The sequence below is a fragment of the Lacerta agilis genome, chromosome 2 (assembly GCF_009819535.1).
Source record: "Lacerta agilis isolate rLacAgi1 chromosome 2, rLacAgi1.pri, whole genome shotgun sequence".
In the NCBI taxonomy this organism is placed as follows: Eukaryota; Metazoa; Chordata; class Lepidosauria; order Squamata; family Lacertidae; genus Lacerta; species Lacerta agilis.
In genome coordinates, this window is record NC_046313.1 from 2794687 (window position 1) to 2821199 (window position 26513).

The 26513-nt window shown below is 46.7% G+C and overlaps 1 protein-coding gene across 6 annotated transcripts in view; it reads left to right on the plus strand.

Annotated features, from left to right (window-relative positions):
* TNS2 (tensin 2) overlaps positions 1-26513 on the plus strand; it is a 132205-nt gene that overhangs the window by 82569 nt on the left and 23123 nt on the right. For all 6 annotated transcript variants that reach the window (XM_033137028.1, XM_033137047.1, XM_033137037.1 and 3 more), the window contains 15 exons: positions 1274-1312; positions 4800-4838; positions 6946-6995; positions 8345-8516; positions 9290-9340; positions 10204-10326; positions 10637-10701; positions 10847-10930; positions 12498-12610; positions 13852-13912; positions 14812-14890; positions 16327-16456; positions 17133-17198; positions 20139-20255; positions 23726-24982. In XM_033137028.1, coding sequence (XP_032992919.1) covers positions 1274-1312; positions 4800-4838; positions 6946-6995; positions 8345-8516; positions 9290-9340; positions 10204-10326; positions 10637-10701; positions 10847-10930; positions 12498-12610; positions 13852-13912; positions 14812-14890; positions 16327-16456; positions 17133-17198; positions 20139-20255; positions 23726-24982 — 2446 coding nt within the window. The remainder of the gene's footprint in view (positions 1-1273; positions 1313-4799; positions 4839-6945; positions 6996-8344; positions 8517-9289; positions 9341-10203; positions 10327-10636; positions 10702-10846; positions 10931-12497; positions 12611-13851; positions 13913-14811; positions 14891-16326; positions 16457-17132; positions 17199-20138; positions 20256-23725; positions 24983-26513) is intronic.

The window sequence follows — 26513 nt, forward strand, 5'->3', positions numbered from 1 at the left end:
AAATCAAGCTGGGGGAAAAGCAGTCTATATAAATAGCTCTTAGTTAGAGTGGTATTATATCTAATATTAAAACATAATTCATTTGGGGAGGTTTAATGGTATAGGCACATGGTCCCTCTTTCTGTCCTCAGGATGTTAAATAAAACCTTCCCTGTTTTCTGCTTTAAAGGGCATTTTACATGAAAGGAAAGGTGAAACAGGATCTTCCTATTTACAGGAATTGGCCTTCTTATTAGGAAGCAAATGAATCCTTTCAGTAGAAGTGTTTGCTTAAGCTCACAAATGTTCTACTTGGAACTTCATAAAAAATGTAGCATTATCCTATTTCAGGTTCACATTTTGAATTTTGTACGCCCTTATGAACATGTATCTGGAACAGTCTCTGGGGCATTGTGGGGGGGGGGTGTGTGTGGCAGGCAAGGAAAGCATTAAGCATACTGATGTTTCTCTGTTCCAAATTGCCCCCTCCTGAAACAGCTTTCATCTAACCAAGTACCACGGCCATTCAGGATTATATTTGTCTGTCGTGTTTAGCTCTACTCTGATGTTCAGTTTTTATTTGTTCAAGGACACATACATGCACATTCATGTGTGCGTGTGTTGAGTGAAAGCCAGCAGTTGAACAAATATTAATAAATTCCAACTCAATTATTTGTTGCTAGTAACATCCATGGAGGAGAAAGGCGAGCCCCATGCTGACGTAGCCTCACCACTTAGATCAGGCTGCCAAGGGAGGTGGGGGTTCTCTGTCTCCTGAAAGCAGCAATGCCAGAACCTGTAGAAAGAAGATGAAGGAGATGGCACTTGGTCCCTCCCTCTTCTCCCATAGGTCAAGCAGGGATGCAAAGGCAGCTTCACCAGGTGAGATGGGAGAGCGGCAGGGCTGAATAGCCTCCCTGTGCTTCCCTCCTGGGTGTGGGGTGCAGCCTGTTTACATTTCTCTATATATAGCAGAGCCCCCACTGCTGCGTTGCCCGCTCTGCCTCCCAGTCGTGATGAATTGCTGCCTATGTTGTGTGTGCCGTCACTGGAAGGGCCCAGCAGGCCAGGCCAAAGCAAACACCCTGATGGGAGAAAGAGGCAGATCCTGCCTCTTAGAGAGGCAGTCCGAGGAGCTGAGCAAGAGTCTTTCTCCACTCCCACCACTGCTTAGCATGGAGAGCGGAAGGGGTGGTTTGATCAATGCAAAGCCCTGTTTGTGGGGAGGCCTTCCAGCTGAGCAGCCAGGGATGTGCAGTCGGACTTTTCATTCTCTGTTTCTTCTCATTTCCAGGTGGCGTCATCCTGCCAGCCCCTCCCTCTACCTGAACTGGTAAGTGTGGATGTCTAGCCGTCCACTGTATGTTTTATGTCTTACCTGTGGCCTTTCCCCATCCCCTACATACCGGTAGTTGCTGTCTGCTGTGTTTTAGTTCGGGGAGGATGGGAATTTAGCACAAAGCATGGCAGCATATTTCTAAATTCACCATGCTTTTTTGCCTTTCACCCGGCTTCACCTCTGCAAAGGTTTTGGCAGACATATGCATCAGCAAACCAAACACTGATTGACTTGTCTGTCTTGCATACTCCCAACCAATTTAACATTTGTTTGGAACTTTTAAAATGATGATAAAATAATTTATGATGAGGCTGGAGAGGTGTATGTGACACCAGAAGCCCCCAGTCAGCCTGTGCAGTGCATTGTCAGATTCTGCCCCATATCTACAGTTCATTCATAGAATTACAGAATTCCCCAGGAGTTCCTTCCCAGAGAGAAGATTGTATATGAGTAAATCACAGTGGGTGACTCCGCTGCTTAAAGCAAGGGTGGGGAATCTGTGCCCTCCACACGTTGTTGAACTGCAACTCCCATCAGCCCCAGCCAGCGTGGCCAATGGTCTCAGGGATGATGGGAGTTGGGAGTTCAACAGTTTATGAGGGGCCAGATGTTCCACAACCAGGAAGGCTCAATACTGGCAGGTGGGTGGATTCCAACCACCATCAGCTGCCATTGATGAAGTAGTTCTCTGATGAGCTGTTCCTTATGAGCCAAATTGCAGTTGAGGTTATGGGTGGTTCTTTGGAGGTTTGTAAGGTTTGTGAGAGTACTCAGTAAGGAAAGTCCTTTCTTCAGAGTGTATAGATGCGTGGATGGGAATGTGGAAGGGAGAGGTGGTTTCCTGGGTTGAAAGCCCAGCTGAACTTTCGATTTGTTGTGTATTCTTGGACAAGTTCTGTTTCTTGGTCTTGGCAGTGGGAACCAAGGCCAGCCCAGCCATTAGGCAGGGTGAGGCTACTGCCTCAGGTTTCCACGGGCACCACACCACCTCCACCAGCAGCAGCAGCAAAGAAGCGGTGCCGGCATTGGCACCAGTTTCAGCCAAGATCAGGGCTATTTTGGGCATGATCTTGCCTGAAATTGGTGCCATGATGGTGCAGCTTCTCTGCCAGCAACAGATGTGGCAGGGCACATGGTACACAGGCAGCAGTGACAGATAATTGTGGTGGCAGGAGCAGTGGCAAAGGTAGGACAGGGCAGCACTTCCTGATTCGCCTCAGGTAGTGAAATGGGATGCACAGCCTGGTGGGAACAGTATTAGCCCGTCCAATAAGCTCATAAGTGCTACTGTGAGAATGTGAAACAACAACTGCAAGGAACCAGACAAGATTAATGGTAGCAGGAAGCAAAATCTCCCACTGAAGAGGGAATGAAAGAAATGTTAATAATGCAACTTGAGAGGATGCATTCCCTTGTTGCTGATGTCTGATGGGCCTATTTTCTCTGTGAGGGCCAAGGCAGGAGTTGCAGCCTTCCCTGTGAGCTAACCTGTGAGCAACTGGGAGGCATTCTACCCCACCCAGTGCAAGAAGGGCCAGCTAAAGCCACCATTGTTAGCACAATGATGTTTTTGGCTACTGTCTACCATACAGTAATGTTTCACAGAAATGCTAAGATACAGATAAGAGGCTGTCGAACTTGCTTGCTCCAGAGGGCCTTGCAGACCCCCACCCCACTCCCAAATTAATTGTGACCTTAACTTGCCTTGAATCTGGGATCAGTAAAGGTATTCTAGTGACCTCACACAGGTCAGGAAGACTCAGGAGACTCAGCTCCTGGCTGGTTTAGTGATTTAGGAGATGGGTGGTTCCTTGACTCTAGCTTTCCCTCAGCCTTGTAATGGAGGTTGAATGTGGCTTCATGTTAGTTTTTAGAGAAGTCGAGATAGTAAGAAAGCTGTATGTGATGCCAATCATCTGTAGCTCCACTGTTTACTTTTCTCTCTTTTATTGCATTGTCCTTTTTATGCTTTTCCTTGTTCTATTTGTCCCTTTTGAAGTTTGTAACTGCTTTCTCTGCTTACAAAACAAAACAAAATAAAGGCGTATCAGGTGGCTTGCCAGCTTTTTGCTGCAATGACAATGAGCTTGAAAGAACAGGTGTATCCTCTCTAAAGTGCAACTCTAAAGTCCACCGCCTCTTCCCAATCCTGAGGGCAGGCTCTGTTTCCCTCGCAGGTTGTCCCAAATTAAACAGACAGTAAAGGAAGTGAGAGACAAGTTGTCTCCAGGAAATGTAAAGAGGAACCAGGCTGACAACTTACCGGTATTAATAGCTGTCCATTTAGTGACGAAGGTGTGGGGGGAGGGCAGGAATCAGGCCACATGGCCATTTTCTCAACACAATGAAATTGTAAGTCATTTGTGTTTGGCACGGCGAAGAGACATTCTTTTGTGCTGACATTAAAAGATTGCAACCTGCTTTCTGGCTGCAATAATCCATGCGAAGCAAAGAGTTCCCAAGCAAGGGTCAACAATTTTTGGCTGGGCTTGTTGACCAAGCCAGAAATGGTAATTCCAGCTCCTAGCAGAATTTCTCGAGGGGCAAGCTGGGGGAAGCATGCATTGTTGGAGATCTTCCCACCCCAAGGGAAATGCAAGCTCATCAGGCTTGCCAGAGGGTGGTGCCACACTCTGTGTGGTGAGTGCATTTGTTGAAATCTGTTGCCAGGACATGGCAAGCTGCTGAATGCCCTCACCCCATCAAAATAATGTGATCTGCTTGGGCCATATCAAGCTACCTTCTTGTATCAACTTCACTACCTTATGATCAAGGAAAGAATGGTCGTGTAAATTGCAGAGATCACAAGGATGTGCATACTGTACTTGTTTCTTTTTAAATTGTGAATTTGTAGTTCATTTAGGGAAGGTATGAGAAGTTTCTTAAAACTTAGGGTCTGCCACTGAAAATAGTACTCCCGTGTCAAGTTTTCCCTCTTCCCTTCTATAATATGTTTTAAAACCCACTCCTGTGTCGTGACATCATTGCTTTCCCTACTAGGTGTCATGGGCAGTAGGGCTGTGGAAATGCACATTTTAGGACATCAGAGGGGGGGTAAGGTTAATTACACTGTAGTTGGGGGGGAAGGGGGAGAATTTGACATGGACATGAGGAAGGATGTCATTATCAGTAGTAGCTCCATTTCACTTGCTTTTTAGTGGTACCCATCAGTCTCAACCAGCAAGGCCAATGGGGGTTGTAGTCCAAAACATATGGAGGGCCCCAGGTTGGCAAAGGCTATCCCAGTAGGAGGGTGTAGTGTCGCTATTGCCCTTGCGTACCTCTCTTTCAGCTCCAGTTTGAGGATCAAGCCATCAAGGAATGAGCTCCAGGCCTCCCACTGCAGCTGGGGAGAGTCTCAGGAGTGGTTTCTCAGGCACAGAAGCTGCATGGCGCTGTCTTGCATTTAATGCTCTTTTTTGTGGTTTTGTTTTGTTTTCCTAAACACTCTCCTTCTCCCCATTCTTCCCCATTTGTCAAGAGGAGGAATACAGCTCCAGTCCGGCGTATTGAGCATTTGGTAAGACTTTGCTTTCTCCAAACTCTCTCTTAACTCTGCCTGCGGGGCTTTCCAGTCTAAAGTTTGATTCACTAGCAACTAAAAACTGTGTTTCTTCTAGACACCATGCTGACATGTAATCAGGAAGGGCATGTAAGGGCATTTTTTCCCCTTCTGCTTGTAATTACATTCATTTTTCTACTTAAAAGGTCTTCATTCATTTCATGACTCGTTCGTTAAAATCGCATTAGATTCAGTGCACATTAGTCAAAGACACATTTGTTTCATAACTTGAGTACATTTCTCCCTCTCTCTCTAACTTCTTCTAATCTCCCTCTCTCTTTTTAAAAATGCTGATGTGGGAAGATAGTTGCCTTTGCAGCTGCCTCCAGGCGGCCTCCGTCTCTTTCCTCCAGGTGCTCCAAGGTTCCCTGCGAAGACAGATGGTTAAACCACCCTGAGAATTGTGATGCTGTGAGGGGAATAGAGGCCTCCTAACAGTGCTCAGCACCCTCAACAAACTGTGCTTCTCAGGATTCTTTTGGGGAAGCCATGGCTAATTAAAGTGGCATGCTGCCACTTTAAACATAAATAACTATTAATAATAATAATAATAATTTGTATATTGCCCTTCATCCAAAGATCACAGGGCTGCTCACAACATTAAAAATGCAAAATGAGAACACAGAATACACAATGAAACAAGAACAGACCAATTACCAGCCCTCTCACAATCACATTCAAAAGAATCAGCCAAAGTTTTGGTTGAAGATAAATATTTTTGTGGTACATCTTCCAGCTCCTGCAAATGTCTGGATAACTCATTTATAAAGTCTGAAATATTCCTGACATATTTTTATTAGATTTGTCAAAAGTGAACCTGTTAAGTTCCCTTTTAAAAAAACCTTTCTGTCACGGTGAGTCAGTTAAGATGGAGGGGATAAAAACAAACCTTTCACTTTGAAAGATATCTATTTATCTATGCATGCTAATCTGAGTGGGGGAAAAGATTAAGATCATTATGTTTTCTTTTTAAGATGCATAGCCTGAGAAGGAGAGAGCCCTAAACCTATTTGCTTTTTCTACAAATCTCATCCACCAACCCAAAGAGACATTCTCAGCCCATCAGTCTTAGTAATGGCAATGGTTACCCTGTTACCCTCATATTATTAGCCCTTATATTGCAGGTGGGGAACTGAGGCTGAAGCCAGCTAGTGGGTTAACACAAGAAGCAAGATTCAGAACAGGGTTTCCTCATTCACAGCTCTGAGACAAACTACGTGTTACACTATTTGTGCTTTCGCAAACGGCATTATTCAGCGGGCTGCTTTCATTTTGAAAGAAAAACACCCATGTTGAGCCCCATCCAGGAACAGCCGTCCAATTCATTTTTCAGGGGCAAATAGCAGTTGGCTAGTTGTGGTAAGGGTGACCAGCTTAAGCACACTTTTTAAAAAAACATGAATGATGAGCGCAGGAACATTGGAAGCTGCCTTATATTGAGCTAGGCTGAGCTGCAGTAGTGAGATGAGACACAAACCTGTAGACTTCCTTCTGTTAGGGGTTGTGGGGAAGGTGGGGGGGGGCACAAACCTGCAAGAGAGGGAGGCAGCAGTGCAGACGCCTTCCCTCCATGCCAGAATTTGTAGATCTGACATTGGATGATGACAGTAGCAGCAGAAGTGGGGAGAATGTGGGCACAGTACCGTGGTGGGTGGGGCTCAGCGCCCCTATGGATATGCAGATTGTTCCTTCCCTGGTCATCAGATCAGTCATTTGATGAGTGGAGAGGGGGCGCTGTGAGCTAAGGTGGGGAAACTGTATGCCAGTGTGAAAATATATGACGGTGTGTGCCCCCCCCCATATGCAGTCCACGTGCTCACTACTGGCATATGGGCCCTGGTAGGTTGGCCAGGGGGAAATGCAGCTCTCGGGCAAAAAAAAAAGTTTGGCCACACTCCTGCTTTAGAGCAATGAATAGAAAGAAATATGTTGCTCTGTTTCCTGCATGCTATTCATGGCTCTTTTCAATCAGAGTCACTCTATTCTTGCTTGCTGTTTTGCTTTGGAAGTGATTTTTTGATGGCTTTCCCCCAACTTCCTCCCTCTCCCCACATTTATTTTGCAGGGCTCTACCAAGTCCCTCAACACTGCTAAGCAACGGAACACACTACCCAGGTAAGGTTTTTGCATTTAGGTTTTGTATTCTAGTCATGCTGAGTTGCCTTTGGGACCCATAGTTATCCTGTAACTTCTGCGAGCAGCAGATTTGTGCTTTGCAGAAGGTGGTAATTTAAATACCATTCTGTGATTACAAAAGGCATGTGTCTGGAATGCTCCAACCAATTCTGATTGGCCACATTCAGCTGGAACAAAGACAAAGAGAAACTATAATGTTTACGGACCCAGGAATGGCCCAACAATAGTTTTGAGGTACACCTGTCCCCCCACCCCCTTCATCTTTTGGTGGAACCCCTCCAAAATCAGCACCCGAATAAGATGGCAGTGTAATTTCTAAAGTATCTTTGTTTTTGAAGTGTGGCCTTACAATCTCTTGAGATCATATTTTTTTGTGAGGTTGTGGTGTTCGTCTCAGGAGCCTTGGCTCAGGGGTGGTTCGATATACAATAATAATGATAATGTTCAGTCAGTCAAGTCCCAATTATGTAAACTCATTTCCAGTGCAAACTATAGGTGCAGTTGTTCCACATGTCAGCACAGTGCCTGTATATGAATAGATCCCTGCTTAATTCAAGCTACATTGGGGATGGGGTTAAGATATGATGGACTTCTGCTTCATCAGTGGAACTTCAGAAAACGGAGATTGGTATATCTCACACATCTCACCATCTAATCCCCAAAGCTAAATTCTGTGAGGCAGGAAACAGCAACACAGGACTCGCCCACTCTTCCTTTTGTGCATCCAAGTGGGTAGTTGTTGTTTTTTTCTCCCACCACTTTCCCTGGGGAAACCTGCTGTTTACCACTGAATTGGAGCAAACGATTGGGTTTTCTGTGGATTGCCGCTGGTTCCGATTCAGCGGTAAACAGCTGGTTTTCCCAGGGAAAACTGCATGACAAAAAACAACCCACTTGGAAACCTTGACCTGTGCCTGACAAAAAACAACCCACTTGGAAACCTTGACCTGTGCCTAGAAAGTAGGGCACAAAAGGAAATGTGGGTGAGCCCCATGGCTTCTTTGGAGACCTACAAGGATCTCTTTGTACACAGGCTGACGTGGAACAACTGCACCTATAGTCTGAAGAATGGGCTATATGGCCCATGCGAAACCAAAATGCCTGACAGTGCCATTACACTGTTGTGCACAAACATCATAAATAACCAATTGGCAAATTAGAAACCGTGTTGGGGCACCTTTTCTGAAATCCCCTCTTTTCCATCAACATTTATCCTATTCTTTGGTCCCTTCTGCAGTGCGATAAGTTGGGCCTGTGGGGATTAGAAAACAACCATGGCTTGCTTCCCTCAGCTCTTCCTTCCTTCCTTCCTTCCTTCCTTCCTTCAGGAGTTTCAGCCTAGACCACGTGATGGAACGCAAGTATGACTTTGACCTCACCTACATCACTGAGCGCATCATCTCTGTCTTCTTCCCCCTGGCCTTGGAGGAGCAGCGTTACCGTGGCAACCTTCGGGAGGTGGCCCAGATGCTAAAATCCAAGCATGAGGACAAGTACATGGTAAAGAAACCAAGGGAAGTCAGGGGTGGCAACGGGTAAAGAAAATCTATTAGGGAGCCATTGCAGGGTGGGCACGTGAAATCAAAAAGCGAGCCTTTCTGGATACCTGGGCTTGAGTGAGTGTGTGAGGGATGCCTGCTTCTTAGAGAGATGGGGAGCACCAAACCACGTAGACACAGGGTGCTCAGCACAGGAGCGTAGGGATCTTTCTTATACTGTGCCCAACCATTGGTGCATCTAGCTCAGTTATTGTCTGGCAGTGATTTCAAGCAAGGGTGTTTTTCAGCCCTGTCTGGAGACACAGTGGGTAGGAGCTAAGACCTCCTGCATGCGGAACAAGTGATCTGCCCCTGAGCTACAGCTCATCCCTTGGAATTCCTCCTGTGTTCCCTGTTCCTCAGTTCAGTCTCCTACCTGAAATATGGCATTGGAAATATGCAAGCATCCAATGCAGATGCCCTTGTGGGTAATCTTCTGGGCTGTACAGACACACTTCTGCATCTTGTGGGATTTGTAAAGGAACAGGGAGCACAGAAGATGGATGGAACTGGTCTGAGGAGGGGGAGAAAAGTTGGAATGGGAGGATGGGGAAGGGTTGGTGGCAGAACTAGAGCAGGCAGAGCCAGGTTAGAATCTGGTGGGGTTTTGCAGCTCGTGCTGGTGAGGGGCAGAGAAATACTGGCTTGATGAGTACAATATTGGCTGGCTGGTAATCGTGCTAGGGCGTCACTGTGAGTAACACAGGCCAATGAGATGTCTCTTTGTGTCAACAGCTCCTCAACCTGTCAGAGAAGCGGCATGACATCATCAGGCTGAACCCCAAGGTGAGGGAGAGAAGGGTTGGGCCTCAAATGCTTATATTGACCTGGGGACAGAGTTTTGTTTCGACTGATGGGTCTCGAACATTCTCATGATGGAAACTTGCAAAATAACTGTCTGTGCCTTTCCAAACACAAGGTAGTCAGACATTGAGTCAAGCTTGCAGCTGTCACTTTTGGCAGTATGCAAATCGCACATTTAAGGCACATGACCCCCCCCAAATAATCCTAGGAACTTTAGTTTGTTAAGGGTGCAAGGAATTGTAGCTATGTGAAGGGTAAGCTACAGATTTGTTTGATTTGCACATGCATTTTCATAATTAAACTTCAGTTTCCAGTAGCAGGATATAGGGAGCGTAAGAAGCTGCCTTGTGCTGAGTCAGTGTTGGTCCAGCTATTTTCTACATTGACTGAGGTAGCAGATGTTGTGGTGGGGTACTGCTGCTCACCAGTTGGTCATGCAATATTGCTTCTGCTGCTTTTTAGTGGGATTGGAGAAGGAGGAAGAGGAACAAGGTGGCAGTGAGGTCAACGTAGTGCAAGCTCACTGGCAGGAGCACTGGATTGGCTCTGCCAGTGCACTTGCACCGCAACAAGTCTCTTCCTGGTGGTCAAATTTGTGATGCCACTCCACCGGCCACTACTGACTGATTGGTAATGGCTCTCCAGGGTTACAGACCAGAGTCTTTCCCAGATGCTGGGGATTGAACCTGGGACCACCTGCATGCAAAGCAGATGCTCTTTCCCATTGTCCTATAGTAAAAAATAAAATACAATCTGACTCTCTTGGCTCTGGTTCCATTTGTTCTGCCTTCGTATACGCATGTGCCTCCTTAATGCTTAATGCTTCTCTCTCCTTCCTGGCATAGGTGCAGGACTTTGGGTGGCCAGACCTCCACGCCCCACCTTTGGACAAAATCTGCTCCATCTGCAAAGCCATGGAGACCTGGCTGAACTCAGACCCACAGCACGTGGTTGTGCTTCACTGCAAGGTGCAGAGGGAAATGCCCTAATTTTCCTGGCCATTATAGATGGGCATTTAGGGGAAGTTGCTGTGGATGGTGGAGAAAAGAGGGGACTGCAAAGACACCAGAGACTGGGGAAAGGGCTTTTGACTTCTGCAAGTCATGATCTGTGGGTTCTCACAGTCATTCCTCTGTCTATCCTCCTGCCTCTGAGTTGGTTCCCATAGTTTTTTGGGAAACTTCTTGCACTCCTAGGCTGATGGTGCTGCTGCATTTTATGGTCCTAGCTCCAGTGTTTAATGCCTTCTCACTCTCTCTTTCTCCCTCTTTGTGCCAGGGCAATAAGGGCAAGACCGGCGTGATCGTAGCAGCCTATATGTACTACAGCAAAATCTCTGCAAGGTACCAGGCAAGGCGGGGAGGGGGCTGTAGTTGTGTGTGGGAGGCTGTAATTCCACTTGGCTTCTATCTTCAGCTCAAGACAGAGACTCCTAAGGGGAGCAGCATACATGCACCCACTGGCCTCTTTCCTTTCTTCCTTTCTCAGCGCAGACCAGGCCCTCAGCACACTGACCATGCGCAAGTTCTGCGAGGACAAGGTGGCTGCTTCTCTGCAACCCTCCCAGAAGAGGTGAGGCCTGCAGCTTCACCCCACCCCCACCCCCACTTTGCCCTCTTCCTCTGCTGTCATGCATAAGCTGCAGGATGGGTGGGAAACACATCATGTCAAGGCGTTGCAGGGGTGTGCTGTGAGAAACTTTAGGAAAACACAGAAATGGGGTGGATGTGTTCGTGTGCATGTTGCACTAGATATGAAGCCCTTGTGCCTGAAGACCATTCTGGCTAACCAGTGTGTCCTTCTACTCTCACAAATCCACAGGATCCTCAGGGAAAGAAAAGGTGCTGGTAGGAGAACCAAGCGAATATGCGAAAGTGTTAGGTGCAATAGCTGGGAACAAAGGAAAAATTCAATTCCGTTGACATTTAAAGACAAATCTACCGGTACCTGGTTTGCACTTTCTGAAACAATCCACAAACCGAAACAGCCATCCTTCAAAAGTTGCACTTCTCCAAATTTTGCAGTGCAGTTCTCCAGCTAAGGGCTCATCCATATTTTAAATTGCCCCATTGCTTTCCACTGGGAAAACCTGTGGTTTAATGCTGAATTGGAACAAACAGCAATCTGCTTTTACACAGTTGTTGTTTGTTCCGATTTAGCACAAAGAGCAGATTTTCTGGGGGAAAGTAGCAGGGCAAAGGCAAAATGCTCAGACGTTTGCCTAGATTGTACGGGACAAGCAGAAAGCAAGTGGAAGTGTGGATGAATCCTGAGTAATGTCTTTTAAAAAATGCATATAGTAGGGTAAACTGTGCATAAGAATACATATACTTGTAAAAATAGCATTAAAATGCATTATATTTGTGGAAATTGCTTTGCTAAAATGTATATGATAGGCAACATTGCATACAAAAATGTATAGCAGGAGAAATTTGTATTAAAATGTTTATGCATTTTCATGAGGATTTAAAAATGGATTTCATGATGTGGAGACTTGAACTTAAGAATGGAAAAATGAGAAACCCAAAGTGATAGATTTGCCCATCCCTCAGGACAGCCCGTTCCCAGTGCACCTACTGCTGACAGGGGCTGCATAGCTGTTGTGCTGCCACCAAGCAGACCTGGTCATCTGGACAGGTGTAGTCATTGCTACGCTGTGTTGCAGAGATGGAGAGTGAAGATTGAAGAGTGGCAATGATTCAGGGGGCTAGTTGTAAACCTCCTGTTAGCCTGATAAAGCCTGGAGGTTTTGGAGCTGTCAAAGCCAACAGAATCATGTGAATTCCCACCTGTTACAGGTGAATTTCCCCCTATATGCACATAAAAACGCCCCCTATACATAGGTAACTAGACATTGGGGAGCTGGATTCTAGCCAGCTTTTCTCCCCAAGATGCTGATTTTCTAATTGTGGAAATGTTTTCTTCTTTGGGACACTTCCCACCCTGTGGGCTGTCAGATGTGGTACGACACAGCTAGGGACTTCCCACCTTTTGGAGCTCTCGGCTGCTATTATGAAACGGAGTTTAGAGGCTAGGGGTAAAGGAGGAGGTAGACTTGAGACCCGGAATTACTTCCTGGAATCCTGTTGGTAAGCCTAAGAGCTTGTGGCTGACCCTTCTCTCTTTTCCCTGTGGACAGGTATATCCAGTATTTCAGTGGGCTACTCTCAGGCACAATCAAGATGAACAGCAACACCCTGTTTCTGCACCATGTTCTTCTCCCAGCTATCCCTACCTTTGGGGCTGGAGGAGGTAAGTGCCGCAGGTGATGTCCAGAAAATACATCTCCCCGTTCAGATGCAAGAGCGGCATGGGCATGGCTTAAAAGCCTGCTTGCACCTCCCGTCTGTTCTTGCACGCATTTGTGTGGACACTTGTGCATAGCACTATTTCAGGTCAAACAAGAGTTTACACAGACCAAAAGGGTGAGAGGGCAACTGACCTGGTAGGGTTTTATAAAATTGAGAATAGCCTGGAGAGCACAAAATAGGGAGATTTTTCGCTTTCTCTCATAACACTAGATCTTGAAGTCGCTCATTTACGTTGATTGACAGCTGGTTCAGAAAACAATGTTGCAGTGTCACACACACACACCCCACTTGGTTCCTTTTCCCATTCCCTTTGTCTGCCACCCCACCCCACTCCGCAAAAGCTGTCAGCTGTCTGTGCCTGCTGGGCATGCTCCGTGACTTCACTGGTGGGCTGTTTTAACCCTCGCCTTTTAGGGTTCCCCAAAAAAGATTTCTTTGTACTTGGGGTTTTCTAATTGTGTTGAAACCTCTCTTTTGTGGGTGGGCGGCTGCCTAAACAATGGCACTTAAAGCCCAGTAAAGAGAACAATACACTATAATAATGTTAGGGAATTCACTGCCACAAGATGGGGGGGGGGGCATGGGTTTAGATGGCTTTTAATCTGAGACAAATCTATGGAAGAGACACCTGTCAATGACTCTTAGTTAGGCTTCCTAAATGAGAACCCCATGTTCAGAAGCCTTGGGTTGCCTTTGTGCCCTGTTTGAAGAATTCTGACTGGCTGCTGTTGAAAACATGCTTTTTATCACCAGCAGGGCTCTTATGTCCCTAAACATAGGTGAAAGTATGAGTGTGTATACAGGGCTAGTTCATCTAGGCAGCCATTCAAGGGGGTCACAATTCAAGGAGTACCCACAATGTCAGATTTAGAACACAAGCCCCATGTTATTGTGCTAATTATGGGATGCTCTCCAATACATTCTGATCTGAGTGTGCACCCATATGCATGAAATGGGGTTGTAGAATGAACTCTTTGTTGAGGCAGGGAAGGTGGTCCTGATACACATTTGACCTATGTAAGACCTTGTGAATAAGAAGATTCCACATGGTGTAGGTGTGGGATTGTTAGTACTGGTCCTAGAATTGAAAATCAGTAGAGTCACCAAATTACATACACATGCCCACCTTCCTTAGGAATTGATTTGTTGGCTTTTCTTATGTTCTTACCTTTCCTCTTCCAGGTTATCAACCCTTCTTGAAGATCTACCAGTCCATGCAGCTGGTGTACACGTCTGGGATCTAGTGAGTAATGTAAAGTACTACACTTGGGGGGGGGGAATGAAAGGCACAAATACAGGGTGGGTGACACCTGGCTTGAGAGCAGCACATGTGAAAAGGATCTAGGAGTCTTGGTAGACTATAAACTTGACATGAGTCAACAGTGTGATGCAGCAGCTAAAAAAGCCAATGCAATTCTGGGCTACATCAATAGGAGTATAGCATCTAGATCAAGGGAAGTAATAGTACCACTGTATTCCGCTCTGGTCAGACCTCAGCTGGAATACTGTGTCCAGTTCTGGGCACCACAGTTCAAGAAGGATACTGACAAGCTGGAAGGTGTCCAGAGGAGGGCAACCAAAATGGTCCAAGGCCTGGAAACGATGCCTTATGAGGAACAGCTTAGGGAGCTGGGTATGTTTAGCCTGGAGAAGAGAAGGTTAAGGGGTGATCTGATAGCCATGTTCCAGTATATCAAAGGATGTCATATAGAGGAGGGAGAAAGGTTGTTTTCTGCTGCTCCAGAGAAGTGGATACAGAGCAATGGATTCAAACTACAAGAAAGAAGATTCCACCTAAACATTAGGAAGAACTTCCTGACAGTAAGAGCTGTTTGACAGTGGAATTTGCTGCCAAGGAGTGTGGTGGAGTCTCCTTCTTTGGAGGTCTTTAAGCGGAGGCTTGACAGCCATATGTCAGGAATGCTTTGATGGTGTTTCCTGCTTGGCAGGGGGTTGGACTGGATGGCCCTGGTGGTCTCTTCCAACTCTATGATTCTATTCTATGATTCTATGATTCTATGAGTTTGAGTGGGTTCTGCCTAGGGCAAATGCCTAGTTCACACTCCGAATTCTTCATAGATAAGGGCCAATCTCCGTGTAGCTTTCATCCCAGTTGTCGTTCTGTTTCTTCCTGTCTTACAGCAATCTTCATGGTTCTGGTGGAACTCAGAAGCTCTGCATCAGTCTGGAGCCAGCCTTGCTCTTGAAAGGAGATGTCATGGTGAGTGCCTGCAGGAGCTCAGGATGTAAGGTTAGAAGGCTGGACTTGATGGACCTCTGATCCAGCAAGGCGCTTCTTTATATTCTTAAGGAAGAATTAAGACTCAGAAACACAATTAGAGATCCCAAGTATGCACTCTTACTTTGTAAATGTAGAACATGCTGGGGTAGTGAGTTTGGTGGCCTCCATATATTATTGGACTACAACTCCCATCATCCCTGACCATTTGCCATGTTGACTGGGGCTGGTGGGAGTTGGAGTCTAACAACTGGAGGCCACCACATTGGATACCCCTGTGGAGATTCTGACATCATTATTTAAAACAAACAAATGATCCACTCTGTCTCTTTTTTTCCCCAGAGAAGGTGACTCAGAAGTGGCTCACCTCACTTTTGCCTCTGGTCAACAGGTTTACTTATTTTAAAATAATGTCTCCAAAAATTATGAAATCTGTTTGACTGGAGATGACTGAGTTAGGGGGAGTGGAGAGGAAGTGTGGGGGTGTACCCCAAGTAGTGATGGCTCTTTCTCAAGCCATTTCCTTTAAAAAAATAAAAAAATAATAATAATTACATAACAAATTTCAATTTAAACATTTCAATCACATTCACATTTAGGATTCTCCGAATCCCTTGACTTCCCTCCGCCTTCCTCTGGTTTTCATTGTCAGTCCCTTTTTATTCAACTTATCCTTCCCGGCCCCCCAATCCTATTATTAACTTTTCCATTATATTTTGTCTTTTACAAGTATTACTCTAATCCTGCCAAGGTTTTTAGTTGTTTACAACGTTCTCTTAAATACATTATAATTTTCCCCCCATTCCTTCTTGAATTTCTGTTCTTGCTGGTCTCTGATTTTCCCAGTCAATTTTGCCATTTCGGCACAGTCCATCATCTTCATCAGCCATTATTTTCTGGTTGGAACCTTGTCTTCCTTTCATCTTTCTCATGCAATTTCCAACACTCCTAGGAAACGCAGACAGCCTTATTAACAGTAATTAGCCGATTCACCACTTCATCTGTTTCCCACACTCTTAGAGTTTTAGTTTTCTTCCAGTTTGGCTGAAGATATAAAATAATTGCTACTGGATCTCTAGAGAGCTCTTTATCCAGCATCTTCAATCTGGATGCAGGCTTCCCACACAGGCACCTGGTTGGCCACTGTGAGATCAGGATGCTGGACTAGAAGGGCCATTGGCCTAATCCAGCAGGCTCTTCCTATATTCTGAATCAACTCAAGTACTTTCCGTCCATGTTCCTTGACCATGAAAATAATGGTGCTAAATGTGTACCGAATCTGTGGGCTTGGTGTATGTGAATGTTTGAGTGTGTCCATACAGCCTATGTATGGTGGGGTAGTAGCAGAAGCCTGCTTGCCAGCTGGGAGAGCTATGCCTCGAGTGATTATTATGTTCCTTTCCCCTCCTTTTTCTTAGGTGAAATGTTACCATAAGCAGCTCCAGGGCACCGAGCGTGATGTTGTGTTCCGGGTCCAGTTCCACACCTGCACCATCCACAGCACCCAACTGTGGTTTAGTAAAGATGAGTTGGATGAAGCCTGGAGAGGTGAGGGGAAGAGGCCTAATCCTTGGGCAACAAGAAATCAAAACGAAAGGCTGGCATTCAACCAAGAGCTGGCCTGTTGAAATTAATGGACCCAACTTAGTCTTCTTCATTAATTTCACCAGGGCTACTCAAAGTCTGGTAAGGTTAATTTATTTCAGGATGAGTTTTTGAGGACAAGAACCTATTTCTTGCCACAAAATCTCTTCATATGCTTGCTGCAGCAAAATTCCAAGGACTGGTCTGCATGTTCAGCAAAATTCCATGGTAGAGTCCATCCCAGGCTGTACCACTTAGGACTTAAAAGAGAAGGAGTCACATGTTGAAACTGTCCCTGCAAAGGAAAAACGTGCTGCACATGGACATTGTGGAGGAGGGTAGGCCAGAACCTTTTCTCCCTGGTGCGATATTTATCTCCATGAAGGAGTTTTTTTTTACTTGAAGAAGCATTCAGAAACTGAATTCAGCCTTAAGTTGTAGAGGCCAAGATTTTGCTGAACATGTGGCTCTCCTACAGTCTAGCTCTGCAAGGTTCCACTACAGGAAGCACCTTGAGAACAACTTCACGTTTTAGGCAAAGGGGGTTGCAAGAGCATTTCAGACTAAAGCCAGTGTTTGCGTGAACATGGCATGTGAACAGTCCAACTATTCACCTCATATCTCTGTTTTCCTTCCCTAGATGAACGGTTCCCATTTGAAGCAAGTGTGGAGTTTGTCTTCTCTTCCAGCCCCGAGAAAATTAAAGGTGGGTGGATTACACAGTTGCAGGGATATGGTTGCAGTACCATGAACTACGCCACAAACACCTCCTGGGTCATTCCAAAAGTCAGGTCTCAGTGCAGGGCCTAAAGCAGGAATGGGGAACCTCAGGACCCCCTGGGCCTCTCTTGTCTGACCCTTGCTCCACCCACCTTTGCCTTTGGCCCCATCCCCACTGGCTTGTGGCAGCCAGAGGTGGCAGTCTTGCTGAAGCTGAGCAGGTCTTGATCTGGCTTAGATGGGAGACTTCCTGAGACCCCTACATGCACTGCCTTGAGTTTTGTATAAGAAAGGTGAGATGTAAATGTAGTAAGGGAAAATTTGAACTGGAACATTTGGGAAACAAAGCAATCCAGACAAGCAGGAATTTGCCTGCTATCTGGTGTCAATGTTTGTGAGTGTTTGGGGGTCTTCAAACTAGTCTGCAGAACACTGCACTGCCTTCTTGCTTCTCTGGTGATGTGGCACCAGGAAAGTGCCAGAATCTGTGCCCACCCAGCCATGTAGGGCAGCTCAGCTAAGCTGTAGTTTTCCTGCAAGATGTAGGGATGGCCTGGGTGGATTTAAAAGAGGATTAGACCAATCCGTGGAGGGTATGGCTATGCTCTACTCTCCACTGTTGGAGACAGCATTCCTGGACATCACAAGTGGGGAGAACACTGTTGTGCTCAGCGCCTGTTTGCCGGCTTCCCATAGGCACCTAGTTGACAACTTTAAGAAACTAAAATTGTGGCAGTTTTATGAAATACATTTTATGAAGTAAATAAAACCAGAACTTTCTTTGGTCTGATCCAGCAGAGATGTTCCTATAGGGTTTTTTTTATTTGTCTTGTATTTTTGCTTCCCTCTTGGGACTGCAAGAATTGGGGTGGTTTATCAAGCATCTTGGAAGGCCACAATTTATGGCTGGCGAAGGGAGGTGTGTTTGGTGTGTTGTGCTGATCTGCCTTTAGAGAAATGGTGTCATTTGGAAGCATCCTAAAGTAACATGGCACTTTTTGGGTGGGCGGGGAGCGGGGCTGGCATCTTCCTTGCTTAGAGTGATCCTTCCCCCTAGACCACCAGACCAATAGAAACTCCTTTTGGCCCTGCAAAAATTGCCAGTGGTGCAGGGGGGATGAGCAAGCATCATCTGTCAATGGAGATCAAAGCATTTCCTTCTGCCACAAGCTCTTTAAGCTTCCCATTTCCTTGTATGGTCAGGGCTGTGTGTAAACCATGATTACAGGAGTGAGGGTGGGCAGAACTAGGCAATGAAACCCACAAGGAAAGAGGCAAACTGCAAGCAGACCATGGACTGGGAGGTTTATTCATGTGGAATGAAAACCATGAGAAGTATAGTTTCGATTTAAAGTCTTCTGTAGGCCAGTGGGGTGGTGACTATGGGTCTTATATTCTTTCACTTCAATGACAATTCATTTGGCAACCTTCTGCCAGAATTGTAGCATTTGCCAATGGGGTATCTCAGAGTAGCTCCCAGTGGCCTTTCATCCAAGTGATGATGAGATCCACATTTATTTAGTTTCTGTAAAGCTTTAGAATCAGAGGGAATCCATGACAAACCACTGTGCAGATGGAGAGAAGCAAGATCAGCACATCAAGCCTTTATTTTATTTATTAATTTTTGGGATTGGTAAACTGCCACTGCAAAATGGAATCCAGATGGCTTGAATTTACTGTCACTAGAATTGATTAATATCCCTGAAAACCAGTGGTCAATCAACATGACATTCTAATACGTCTGTGATGACCCCAGGGCTTTCAGGGTATTTAGGTGCAGATGTCCCACAAGGCTGGTTGGAGTGTTGGACTAAGTCTAGGGAGACACAGACCCCCAAATTCCCATTTAGTCATGATGTTTGCTGGGGGACTGGGCCAGTCACTATCCCTCAATCTAACCTACCTCACAGGGCCGTTGTGAGGTTATAATGGGTTTGGAGAAGCAGGTACACAGCTTGAGCTTATTGAAGGAAAGGCAAAATAAGAGCACTAAAAACCACCTTACCGGGATATATGAGAAGGGGGTGGGGGAGAGAGCATTTGTACAATGCACGTCTCTGTATGCTCTGCGTGCTGATCTATTTGTTTATTTAAAATATTTCTATCCTGCCTGCCTTACATCAAAAAGAATTCCACGGCAGGGTACAAGCAGAATTAAATACTGAACCTTAAATCTGTAAATGCATCAAATTTCGCAACAACATAAATGACAGCAGAGAAAAGAGCATCATTCTTCAAAGGTGCAGAGTGACTTCCTCCATCCAAACAAACTCACTGCTGACATTGCATAAATGCCTGGGTAAATAAATGTGCTTTGAGCTGGCAATGAAACAGGGGGAACAGAGTGTCAACCACACTTGAGTGGAAAGGGCTCATGCCCCATAACCAGGGGGCCACCACAGAGAGAGAGAGAGACCATAATTGCACACCCCTTCAGGATGCTGACCACAGACAGAGGGAAATGCCTAGTCTCCGGGGTAGCCAGTTTTTTTCCTTTACTTCAATGTCATTCCCAATGATAGTGTTTTATTTTTCCCATTGCAGTGAAAGGTAACCATTAACTGGCATAGTAGAAAATGAAGAAATGCACTCCTTACATGAGGGCTTGACGAGATCTATCCTCATAGGCCCATCTTGGGCAGAGTGACAGAAACGTGGGAATCCTGTTTTTAAAAAACACACAAATGAGGCTTTTAAAAAACGTTGTCAGTCATGCTTGAGCCTGTTGCAGAAAACCCTATGTTATACAATTAAATAAATATGCAGATCCACAATCCTTTTTATAACTCTGCTGACTGGTGTGCAGCCATGGGAATACGCTATCCATTCCATTCCATTCCATTCCATTCCATACCATACGTTATCTTGAATGCACTTAATCCTTCTAATGCTGAGATTCTCTGGCCCTTCCTGTCTCTTTCCCCAGGCCGAGAGACCTACAGGAACAACGCTGCTGTTGCAGTAGATTACAACATCTCCAATCCCATAGTGCGCTGGGACTCCTATGAAAACTTCAACCTGCACCATGAGGACAGCCTGGAAGGTAAAGGTAAAGGTAAAGGGACCCCTGACCATCAGGTCCAGTCGTGTCCGACTCTGGGGTTGCGGCGCTCATCTCACTCTATAGGCCGAGGGAGCCGACGTTTGTCCGCAGACAGCTTCCGGGTCATGTGGCCAGCATGACAAAGCCGCTTCTGGCTAACCAGAGCAGCGCACGGAAACGCTGTTTACCTTCCCGCTGGAGCGGTCCCTATTTATCTACTTGCACTTTGACGTGCTTTCGAACTGCTAGGTGGGCAGGAGCTAGGACCGAACAACAGGAGCTCACCCCGTCGCAGGGATTCAAACCGCTGACCTTCTGATCGGCAAGCCCTAGACTCTGTGGTTTAACCCACAGCGCCACCTGGGTCCCTGCCTGGAAGGTACAGAGGGACTAATCCCAGCAAGACATTCCTGCAGTCTCTTCCTAGCACTTACACCCTTATTGCCACACTACTTGGGCAAGACTGTGTGTGTGTGTGTGTGTGTGTGTGTGTGTGTGTGTGTGTGTGTTTTCTGCAATTCCACACTTGAACCTGAGATTTGGTACTTGCAGAACTGAGATTTTCTTGATGCAGAAGTCTGGTTGTCGTGGCACAAAATTTTGCTGTACAGTTGAGTCACATCATGCGCTGGGGTTATGTTCCAAGGGTAGTGTGCATATGCAAAAATCGTGTATAGGCAAAATTACCTTCTTCTGGTTGGCTGCTGGCTGACAAGGCAGGGGCACGGAGGAGCTGGGAAGAGCCTTGTGGTGAGACCTTCTTGGTGTCTCCACTGCCTTCCCTCACTCTGCCTGTGGAAGGGAGGAGGAGGAGGAAGAAGATGGTCAGAGAGATGCAGGCAGATCCGTCACAGCCAGAAGAAAAACTCTGGAATGGATCCTGGACTGGAGCTGCAGCCAAATGCATATAGTTGAAATCACTTAGGATTAATGCACATAAAATGTGACCCAACCGCACACACATGCTTATATGTAAGCACCGTACACTCTGCTTATATATAAAAGTGGACAATATTGAGATTTGTTTTTGTTTTCACAAGGATGCTTCAGGCAGCCTTCTGCTGTTGGCTCTAAGGCTTCTTTCAAGTCTGAGCTGTGTGCCACAATTCAGTCAGCCCATCTTAACTTCCTCCATTGGTTACACTTTGAGTGGGTGAGTGGAGCTCAAAGTTCTCCCTTGATTTTTAAAGAAATTTGGTGTTTCAGAGTTTGAAACCCCAGTCTGGACAGGATGATGGGGATCCTCCCCAGCACAGACACATCTGGACTAAAGTGACCTTTTTGCCCCGGGAGCTGTAATCCCAACAGCTGGTTTTTACGCAGTCAACCCTGATTACAGTTTCCTCCTAACATCCACTTAAAGTAAACTCGTTAAGAACTAAAATAAATAAAATACTGAAGGGAGTAAGCAAATGGAAATTTAATAGTTGTGGCATGTCGGCCTCAAATGCCAGAAAAACGTCAACAGGATGGAATAAAACTCCTTCCTCCTTCCCAGCAAGAGCTGATATTTAGAGGAAGGAGGCCGTCTTTTGCAATGTGTGTGTTTGTGGAGAAAGAGTGCCATAAATTTGGAAAATAAAGTATAACGATGAGTTGGATCAATGGATATAGTAATGGCCTCTCAGAAAGGTGTATATATGAGGAAGAAAATGTACCCTTCACAGGCCCCAGTGGATCCCCCCACCCCCCACATACACACACTGGACAAGGCCTGATTCTATTTCAGCATGTTCATTAAACCAAAACTATGGCAGAAGAGACGTGGGTGGCGCTGTGGTCTAAACCACTGAAACTAGGGCTTGCCGATCAGAAGGTCGGAGGTTCGAATCCCCGCAACGGGGTGAGCTCCCGTTGCTTGGTCCCTGCTCCTGCCCACCTAGCAGTTTGAAAGCACGCAGTGCAAGTAGATAAATAGGTACCGCTCTGACGGGAAGATAAACGGCATTTCCGTGCGCTGCTCTGGTTCGCCAGAAGCGGCTTTGTCATGCTGGCCACATGACCTGGAAGCTGTACGCAGGCTCCCTCAGCCAGTAAAGCGAGATGAGCGCCGCAACCCCAGAGTCGTCCGCGACTGGACCTAACGGTCAGGTGTACCTTTACCTTTTTATGGCAAAAGAGAGAGAGCAGCTTTTAAGAGAGGTGAAGGTGATTTCAGAGAGAGGCTTTGCTTTCTGCAATATTCACATATATTTCTTTTGGCTCACTGTAGCTTCTGGCCAAATTGGTTTTCCAGGATTTTGAAACAAAATAAAGGAACCCAGAGAACCTGATTACCAGAGATAAAAGTTGGATGCAGCCCACAAAAGGCAACCCCACTTTCAAACCAGTTTTAGCTCTAATCGTCTGTCTCCAGCCATGGGATGAAGATAGGTTTGATGTGTATTTTAAAATTTAACTGTATGTTTTGATATTGTTATATACTGCTGTGATATATCTTAATGATACAGCGGTGTTTAATTTTTTTAATTAATAAAAGGATTTTAAGAGCGGCTAAAGCAGGTTCTTCATCATTGTAGGAATCTGGTTCCATAACTTCTACAACAAACAGCCACTAGCCAGTCAGTGCTCCACTTTTTGCACACCGAGTGTGCTTGCTCACCTTTTTGTCACTGTTTTAAGGAAACACATGTAGGCTTGCTCATTTATACAGACTTTGCCCAATTAAATAAACAAACTTCTTTTTTAAAAAGTTTTTAATTACTTGAGGAACTGGAGCACAAACTCATAGTCACAATATATATTTCACTACTTGAACCGTGGTTTTCTGAGGTAGATGGGGCCAAGTTTTTTAAGGTGCAGGATTGTTCTTGAGGGTGGTCAGTTCATGCAGTAGAATATGCTTCTGGTCCCCAGTCCACTGTCTGGAGAAAAGAAGGCAAGAGCTGTCAAACACATAGATCCCATAGGTGATGTCATCAGGTGTGAGGCAGGTGAAGATGCTACTGCCAGTGCGCCATCAGAAGCCTTAAGGTGTGCTCCTGAGGCTGCACTGGCAAAGGAAAGCAGACTTTGTCTCTTCTGCCCATCAGCTTATGGGCTGTTGAGCCAAAATCTGGATCTGATGTGCAAGGTAGAGCCCCGTGGGGAACTTGCTCACACACCTGATGCCTGAGCTGAGTGTGGTGCTTTGAAGTTCTGAATGCAGATCTTTGAAGCGCCCAATTACTTGGTGGGCAGCCCCACCCACCTGTCAAATTTGGCCTGCAAGGCTAGATCTTGATAAGGATCTGGCCCGCAGAGCCAAAAAGGTTCCCCACCCCTGATGCAGAAGTTACCCATCCCCAATACTAAACCATGAGCGTAGAGCACGAGGCACCTGGGCGAACGTGTTCCAAGCACACAGGTGCAAGCCATTGACTGGGGAGACTCCAGGCCACATGTGCCGTGTGAAAGGAATGCCAATCTCACCTACTGCTCTGCGTCACCCACACCCCTCCCTGAGTAGTTGTTTCACTTGTCCTTTGCAGATGTCTTGCACACCCGGGGCCCTCTTGATGGAAGCCTTTATGCCCGAGTAAAGAAGAAAGGTGACCAGAGTAGCTTCTCCTCCTCCACCAATGGCAGCCCCAGCGGACCAGAGTCCCCTCCGCAGCAAGGTGGGCGCTTCCTGTCCATCAGCAGCGACTCAGGACACTCCTCCCTGCTGACCGAGAAGGCGGATGAGAGCACGCCACTGTCTAGGCCACAGCCCACAGCTGCCGAGAAGGAGGAGCTAGACCGGCTCTTGGGGGGGTTTGGTGTCCAGCCTCGGCAGCCGAGTGAAGGGAGCTGTCCCCATGCCGTTTCCCCTTCTCCTACCAAAGAGAGAGAAACTGCCATTTTGGAAGATGAGCTCTCAGACATGGGTCAGCCAGGAACCCACTTCTCCTACCAAGCTCAGCGCTCTGGCCTGGCCCGCCATTGTTCCTGCCGCCTTGGTTACCGTTCCCACAGCCCTGAGAGGCCTCACAACGTGGCCTACTACAGACCAGATGGCACTCTGGAGCGGCGGCAGCCCCTCTATAATGGCGGGCCCTCTCATGCGCATCCCGAGGGGTATGAAGAGAAACGGCGGGTGTTCCGCTCCCTGTCCGAGGGCATACAGTCCCACGCCTACCCCTTCGGCCATGAGCCACTGCCACCTCACAGCCCCAGCCGGCGGGAGCATGAGGAGCTGCTCATCTTGGAGGACCCACCCACTTTCTTATGCCCCTGCCAAGATTGCCAAGAGATGGCTCGTGAAGAGGCAAGGTTGCCCACTGCTGCTTTCTACAGCCTGCGCCTGGACCGGGACCCTGATCTGTGGGGGGTGGAAAACACAAGGCCGCCTCTGCTTCATCACCCACTCCACCGGGAAGGGCAGCCTGTGCCACTTCTAATGCCCGCTACCTATGGACACCACCATGTGCCCAATGGGCAACACCAAGCCTTTAACTTTGAGCCCAAGATGGTGGCTGGGCACATAGGTCACGCTTACCCAGCTCACCAGAGGTCCAAAGTGATGGAAGAGAATGCTGAGGCGTTTCCTTACCCCCGCTATGGCCCCCCCTACCCCCCAGGGCCACCCTACACCTACAGCCGGGGCCCAGCCAAGTCCTGCTTTGTCTCTGGATACCCTGGATCTCCCCACTCCGGCTCCATTTCGCCAACCAGCCCTCTGTATCCACCAACCAGGAAGCATGGCTATGAGCCCCCAGAGAGCAGCAACGAATTCCTCCCGCCGGCACCTGTGGAAAGGCAGCGTGGTGAGTGTGACTGGCAGGGCGGGGGCTCCATTTCCAAGCCAGCGCAGGAGGCATCCTGGGCATTCATAGCCCCCCCCCCGGATTTCAGGTTCAGCAGTTATGGGTGCTGTATCACGTGGCTAGAGAGGAACCAGGGGTGTGGTTCTTTGTGCCAAGAAAAGGGCAAGGGTGAACATCCAGAAACCTTAGTGCAGGGACAGGGAACCTGTGGCCCTCCGGATGTTGCTGGACTTTACCTCACCATGTTTACCTTGTCTGTGAATGAAATACACAGAGTAGCAGGACAGTAACTCAGCTGCTTCTGTATACTTATATATATATATATATTCTGTATATCAGTTTATCCACACACCAGTCACCAGACCAGAGGGCAATAGAGAACACATTTGTGCATTAGTCTGAAAATACGCCTGCCTCTTTGTACAGACAGCACAGATGATGTCACTGTGCAAACTGCTATGTACAAAAGCGCACTGAAGAAATGTCCCCTGTGCATTTCAGAAACCTACTTGTATATACAGCTTTATTGCCAAACAGGTAGACCTGGTATCCAGACATTGTGCTTCTACTTGCTGCTGAAACCCTCAGTTTTTCCCCTGGCCCTCTCCAGCCTTTAAGGGAAAAAACTGAGGGTTTCAGCAGCAAGTAGAAGCACAATGTCTGGATACCTTAGAAGGCAACTAGGTGGTTCTTTTTCTAAATTTGGATTGAAGCTGGTGTGGGGGAAAGCGCATCAAAACAGATGTTTTATAAGGCAAGTCAGGATGGATACAAGATAGATATAAATGGCAGCTAATGTTGTGCACATACCACTTCCCAAACCCGGGGGGGGGGGTGGATCCCAATGGGTGCAGAGTAAACAGGAGTGTGCACACAGTCTAATTAATTGCACTGCTGCTACAACCAGCTTCACAGCCCCCTCCCCTTTCTTTTTTCTATTTTTTAAAAGCCCAAACCTAGGTAGCACAACAAGACTGCATTTCAGAGTTATTGTACACTATTGTACAAACTCCCCCCCCCCTTTAGCACAGTGGGCATTATAACACTGGGTTACTTTGCAGGGCTTGTGGTTTTTGAGCCACAGCTCCACAACTTGGGTATAATCATTTTAGACTTTCATCTGCATTGGCATTAGGAGAATAATTTTTTAAATGTTTACAGACTCTGGGCGGAGTCTGTGCATGTGTGAAATAACAGTTAGAAAGATTGTGGACCCTTTGCTGCTGGCTTTCATTTTTGAGTAGAAAGGTGAGCCATAATCTCCCCAGTTCTCAGCAACTGCCTCCTTTCTCCCCTTCCCGAGATGCCCACAAGCTCAGCATTCTAACCACTACTCCATACTACTAAATATATCTAAGGGGTTCCAGGCAAGAGCAGAGGCAGCTTTCAAATCCTGGGCTTTTGTTGCCACAATGCCTATGCAGCAGAGATCCTGTGAAAAGCGATCATCGTGCCCAAGGCCCTGGAATCTGAGACCCGTTCCATATGAATGTGTCGGAATGGCTTTGTGGTATTCCAACAGACCGTCTGC